Here is a 6,408-nt window from a genome sequence, read left to right on the forward strand (position 1 = left end):
GTACTAACTCTGGTTTGTAAAACTACGGTATGTTTTGCTACCGATAGGCCATGCTAGATTTTGGCAGGGGGAGCCCCGCGTTCTTTGAATCGCTTCGTTTGTGTTAGTAATTCTGTAATTGCTTAGCGTTTGCTTCTTTGATAGTTTACAAGGCAAGAAAACCAAGTATAACAAATAGTTAAAAAGATATAACAAGTATTCGACAGAGTAAGACAAAAAGTGGTGCATCGGGGCAGTCCAGGGCGCTAGGCGAGGCAAATTTCTGCTAGTCTTCGATGGGAGTGACTTTGCATATTTTTAGTGTCTTGTGCCGTGTTGGTTAGAGGGTATGGATAACGGTACGTCAGAGCAGCGTAATGCGTGAGACATGCCAGATTTTGCTAGTCTTCGGTGGGAGTGACTTGCATCTTTTTTGTTTTATGTCTCGTGCCTCGTTGAGTAGAAGGTAAGGAGAGGATTTTTGTATCCTTTGTTCTTCTATGTTCACCTCGACTTTGGTAGATATAGGCTAGAAGGGAGGCGACGTCTCGACAGAAGGGCAGATTTGTCAATGTGACCAGTCTCTTGTCCCCCCAACCTAAGTGTAGAATTGGGCTCATTCTGGACTTAGGTTGTTATCTTGATTGACATCGCGGGATGGGAGAAGGCAGTTCTTTTACAGCTTGTCCAAGTCTACCATTCGACGACCAACCTGCATAAAGAGGAGAGATAGCGCCATCGACCCTCCAACGCCCAAATCAGTGAAGGTCTGAATGAAATAAAAAGTGGACAAAGAAGACAAGAGCATGTGTTACTTCCCTTCAATCGAAGTGTAAAATTGGACGCATTCTGGACCTAGGTTGTCATCTTGGCTGACATCGTACGATGGGAAAAGGGAGTAATTTTCCAGCTTGTCCAAAGGAAATTAGGGTTAATGGTACTTCCTGCTACCCGTCGAGGGGTTAGGTTTTGGCACCTCGCGTGCTACCAAGTAGCTTGGATTGGCAGACTTATAATATGGCAGTGTTGCTCTCATTTCAGATTATGTCGGGTAGCGCAATGTCGTGTGGTGTACTCAAGTTGTGCAAGCCCTGGTACCCCTTGGTCTATGAATCGAACGAACCTTACCAGAAGCATATGTCCATGCTAGCATATTGGTAGATCTTACTTCGTGCACCTCACTCTGTTTGCTCCGGCAAATGTGTCCTGTAAAGGTAAAGGTGACTAGTAAAATCCTATTTGCTCCTGCAAATGTGCTCAAACAAATACTCCTCTATGTACTGCCCGTTGTACATCTTTTTACCTTAATCTACAACTTTTAGTAAACCAAAAATAGAAAGAAAGGGAAGAAACCCTCTACACCTCACAATAGAAAGAATCAAAGAAAGATCCATGAAGGTCAAGAGGATGTGACAAAAAACATGAACATCGTGGTAGTTGCCGAAGAAAATGGTGCTTGCTGGTTACGATTGGCAATGAATGTAGCCATGTAGGTGTGGTGCCGGCGGAGATAGTGACAAAGAAGATAAACGATTGTATATTTTGTTTAGATTTAGATCCTTTAATTTAGGTAAGAAATATTTTTGTCCCTACAATGGCCTCCTTGTAATCTATGGTTGGACAAAAATGAATTAATTTTATTCTCACCATAAATAGAATTCTCCCAAGAATGGTAGTACCACCTGAGGTTCTAAGCCCCTCTCTCTCTCTCCCTCTCTCTCTCTCTCCCTCTCTCTCTCTCCCTCTCTCTCTCCCCCTCTCTCTCTCTCTCTCTCTCTCTCTCTCTCTCTCTCTCTCTCTCTCTCTCTCTCCCTGGCTCTCTCTTTCTATAAAACCCACATGACTAGCTAAAATCTGAGAAAAGAAATTAACTTTGATATCCACAAACTATTTAGATAATAAAGCAGTTTTCTTCCAGTATGAGTCTCCTCGACAAGCTCTGGGATGACATAGTAGCAGGGCCGAAACCCGAACAAGGTTTGAGTAAGTTACGGCGATATGACTCCGATCCTATATCACCACCGACATGTTACAACGACATACCAGTTTCTCGAGCCATTACAATTATCAAAACCAATTCTCGCTCGTCTGATTCATCTTCATCAGCCCCTTCGTCTCCTGTTGGCTGTAGCGCCCTTTCCTCCCCACTTTCTCGTACGTTTCTCTTAATAGTTCAATCTCTTTGTGTTATGTTTTGCTTTGTAGGTTTTCAAGTTTTCTTTTTCTTTAGCGGGGATGCGTGCAGGAGGTGGTATGAAGAGATCGACGAGGAGGAAATCAACTTCAACAGTACTGAAACCCGCTGAACCTAGAAATCCGACTGTCCTTGATTGGTAACTGTATATATGCGTTCTAGGGTTTCCTATTAAATTCATAAAATTCGAGCTTTATAATCAATAATCTGTGAATGATTTTGGTGTTGTTTGGATTTGGAGCATGTGACAGGATACTCATAAGTTTTATAGACAGCTGAGGGCAGATACAAGAACAATTCGACGAACGCATTATATTTTGTACATATCTATGTAAAGAAAAGATTAATTTAGTTTCGGGATCAACCATCCCATCTAACCTATGTAATTAATGTGAAGATCGTATTTTAACATTTCTGTAAGATACTAAAGCTATTTGTATATGAAAAAGCTTAGATTTTCGAAGGCTCGGATGAGCTCACTTTCGTGTACACCGATTATGTAACAATGTTGGTTCCGTTTACAGTAATTCATAAGGTAAAATTTTGAGCCCCTATAATTACAAGATAATATCAATCCGGGAAGAAATTCACATATTTGGATAATCAAAACAACAGAAAATGCTCATTCAAACTTAAAAACAGAAAATTTTCTACTGCATGTGGATAAACCGGTTCTACTTGGGCAGTTAAATGAACGAAAGGACTTACTTAACACGGACGATGATACCAAAAGAAAAATTGTGTAATTAGGTCAGTTTAATCATCCTTGAGTCGCTTGAGAAGTTTGCCAGCCCATCGTCTAACACGTCGTTTCAGTGTGTAACCCACAACAACACCGACAAAGAAACCAACTGCACAGATCTTTGAGCATGTCCAAACTGAAACTACTTGGCTGTAATGACAAGTAAAAAAAGTGATAAAAACAAGATTTCGATTAATAACAAATTAAAAAAATCTCGCAATAATAAAAACAATAATGAAAGTTTTGCTAGATGCAACTAAGACACCAGAAATCTCCTCCGTCCTCACTTACCAACTAGTTAAGATAAACCCATTTATAGTGACACACTAGCATGCTTAACAGCTTAATCAGATGAACCAAGCAAATATAATTCCACTCTGCAATCCTCATCGTATCTGGCCTTACTACTAAAGAATCTTGAACTAAGCAGTTAGGTTCGGGATCGGCTAACCCACAATCCTAATCCTCCTTAACGGGATCTAATCGAGATTGTCTTAGGAGCGCTTGGCATTGGTCGCCTTTCAAGATATGTATATATAATTCTATACATAATTGTGCATACATCATTATAAAATTGACTCGGGGAATGGTACGGTCTTTCACCAATCCTTGTTCGATCCACGAGTTAGTCATCTGGGGTCAGGCAATCCCGACTGTTGGAAATTTCGGACTTATCATTAAAGGTTTTCATGAATTCAAAACTAATTTTAAGTGGTTGTGGTTTTTCAAATTAAATTATTTGAATCAAAATTTTGTTACTAATAGTTATGTCTTTTGATAAATTTGTAGAGTTATAACTTTTGAATATCTTTTTGTTTTCTATAAATAAGTGTATTTTGGTATCAAATTAGATAATCGTCATTTTATGCAAAGAATGATCAACAAGTTTACTTTGCCAGTTTCAGCATGTTCTTAAACTCCAAATGTGGATCTTCACAAACTACTGGTTCCGATTCACGAAAGGCTTGTCATATCCTGGAAGGCAATTTGGTCGAAACCTTTAAGTAATCTCAAGTGGAGAGGGAGCTTTAAGGAAAGGGTATCTCATACATGTTTCAAGTCTCTAATCTCCATCCCTTTGGATTTGTATTTTCAAAGACAATTATCCCCACTAATTGTATAGCTTTTGATACTTCTCAACTAGGAATCTTCACATGGAAGATTAATGCTCCTCACTGACAAACGTAATTATAACCGGCAAAGATCATATGAGTGTTATTTGCTTTGTTCACTTCATTAGGATGGAAAGTGTCACAACTCATAAGATAATATTGGGCCTTTGAGAAGCATAACCCCCTGTTGACCAACTCAGGTTGGAAAACAGGAAGAAAAAAAAAGGAGAAACTGCCTACACTATGAAACAGTAGGAAATAAGTCTAGGTCATTAATAAAATGGCTGGCTCTCAGGAAGGACGGCATCTAAAAAGATAAGATTAATGTTAGAGAACAAGAAAAACTAGGCAGACTCTGGATAGAAATCCTATTTGGCTTGCCGTGATTCACTGTTCAGTGGCTCAGAATCACCAAAAGCACCAAATCACAAAAATTAACATAAGATTTCTGCCTAAACTGCCTGGTTTTTCTTGTTCCCTAACATTTTTCAAAAGATGAGACTAATGCTAGAGAGCAAGAAAAACTAGACAAACTCCGAACAAAAATCCTATGTGGCTTGTCGTGATTCGTTGTTTAGTGGATCAGAAGTACATAACCAAGTTGAGCCAACTACACTTCAAATCATTGGTTCACAAAGTCGGTTTTCATATATCTCACAATAACTGGACTTATAACCTTAGTCCACGGTGAATTTAAACCACCTCCCCTACAGCTCATATGTCATAGGTGATAATGATAATGAGCAACTTGTTTTAATTTTTTGTTTTGCCAAGGACAACTTAGCACCTAAATGCTTATATTTAAAAATACGGATTATGCCTAGACTACGTACTAGTTTTGGACCTTTGGTTATGTAGGAGGGTACAGTTATGAACTCTGGTATTGGAAGTGACTTTTCAAGTCATGAGTTTTTCTATCTCACACTCCACTGTTCCATTCTTGATGAAATTTGGTAATGCTATAAAACAACAACCGTACTCGTATTCTAATCCACGACGAAACAAGTGTCTGACAATAGACATACGACACATGTCACTCACTACGTATATAATGGTTCCCATTTCAAGGATTCCATGCATTCCTTATCTGTGACTGTGAGAATAGTCCCACCTGGGAGAAAGGTCATCTAGCAACCAAGAATATAATGTCTAGGTCCTCTCCACTCATGTTAAGTTTGTGATCATCCAACTCAAAATCCATTGGAAATGAGTAGAGAGGACCTAGACATTATATTCTTGGTTGCTAGATGACCTTTCTCCCATGTGGGACAATTCTCACATTATCATCACCAGGCAGATTGGCACATACATCATGAAGTTAAAGTTTTGAACCTCTGTTTTCTAAAGAAGCGACATTTCAAAACTAAGCTACAAGACATAAAATGCAATCAAAACAAATACAAATTGGGTTATTTTTCTTGTTCTATTTTTTCCACTTTTAACAAGTAAAGTTTCAACTCAACTAACTAGTTATTCGGATTTCATATTTCTAAGTTACGAAATAATTTAGGAAAACCCATCTAAAGTTTTCATCCTCTTTGCTAGATTCAAAGAAAAGAAACTTATATGCCAAACTAATCAAAGAATTTAGATTCTAATCATTTTAGTTACTTTTCTTCATTATCCAACTTTAGGAAACTAATACCCATTAATCAAGACTCCAATTTTTTTGTAACTTTTTCTACTCAACTGATAAAATGACCCAAATTTTAATACCCATTAATCAAGACTCCAATTGTTTGTAACTATTCCTACTCAACTGATAAAGTGAACCAAATTTTAATACCCATGAACAAAGATGCCAAATTTCAGCAACTAAATTCAACACAGTGAGAGACAAATACTGTTAGAGAGAGAGAGGGAGAATTAGTGAAGGTACCTGGAACCTCTACGGATCAGAATACGAGCTTCATCAGTAGAGAAATCAGAACCGCCACCACCAAAGATAGCTCTATCTGAAGATTTGTTAGAATTCTTCACAAGTGATTGAAGCCCTACCTTGAATCCCTCCATCGATCAAGGAAATCACATAAAACAGATTAAAACCACAAGAATTGTATCTTCAACTCCCATCATTTCTCTTTTCTAGGGTTTTAGAGATGGTTTTAAAAGAAAACAGACAAGTCGTGAAAAATAACGTTACACGAATTAGGGATTTTTAGGGGCACCCCGTTAGTGTTAAAAGTGCCTCTTTTCTTCATACTTCCTCTCTAAATTTGTCCCAGGGGCTTTACCACTTTTTCTTTTTTTTTTTTTTTTTTTTTTGAGAATAACCTACATTGATAAACCAGTGTCCTGACAAGGGGTAATAACTAGAAAGGTCAAAATAATATTGAAAATGAGTAGAAAAGCACAAAATATTTGAAAATTATTATTCAGGT

The 6,408-nt window shown here is 38.0% G+C and overlaps 2 protein-coding genes across 2 annotated transcripts; one reads left to right on the plus strand and one right to left on the minus strand.

The window, feature by feature from the left end:
- The first annotated feature begins 1,828 nt into the window (after positions 1 to 1,828).
- LOC147543526 (dormancy-associated protein homolog 3-like) lies at positions 1,829 to 2,456 on the plus strand. Its single transcript, XM_086637408.1, has 2 exons — positions 1,829 to 2,133; positions 2,210 to 2,456. Exons 1-2 carry the CDS (start codon positions 1,899 to 1,901, stop codon positions 2,314 to 2,316), a joined length of 342 nt encoding a protein of 113 aa, XP_086493534.1. The 5' UTR covers positions 1,829 to 1,898; the 3' UTR covers positions 2,317 to 2,456.
- A 172-nt stretch (positions 2,457 to 2,628) lies between these two features.
- On the minus strand, positions 2,629 to 6,159 carry LOC147543527 (uncharacterized). The gene is made up of 2 exons (XM_086637407.1): positions 5,907 to 6,159; positions 2,629 to 3,065 (listed from the first exon to the last, which is right to left on the minus strand). The coding sequence occupies exons 1-2, from the start codon at positions 6,038 to 6,040 to the stop codon at positions 2,930 to 2,932; spliced, it is 270 nt and encodes an 89-aa protein (XP_086493533.1). The 5' UTR covers positions 6,041 to 6,159; the 3' UTR covers positions 2,629 to 2,929.
- Between the last annotated feature and the right edge of the window lie 249 nt (positions 6,160 to 6,408).

The sequence above is a fragment of the Eschscholzia californica genome, unplaced genomic scaffold, assembly GCF_041429995.1.
Source record: "Eschscholzia californica isolate CP2 unplaced genomic scaffold, dmEscCali1.0.p SCAF_4, whole genome shotgun sequence".
NCBI lineage: Eukaryota > Viridiplantae > Streptophyta > Magnoliopsida > Ranunculales > Papaveraceae > Eschscholzia > Eschscholzia californica.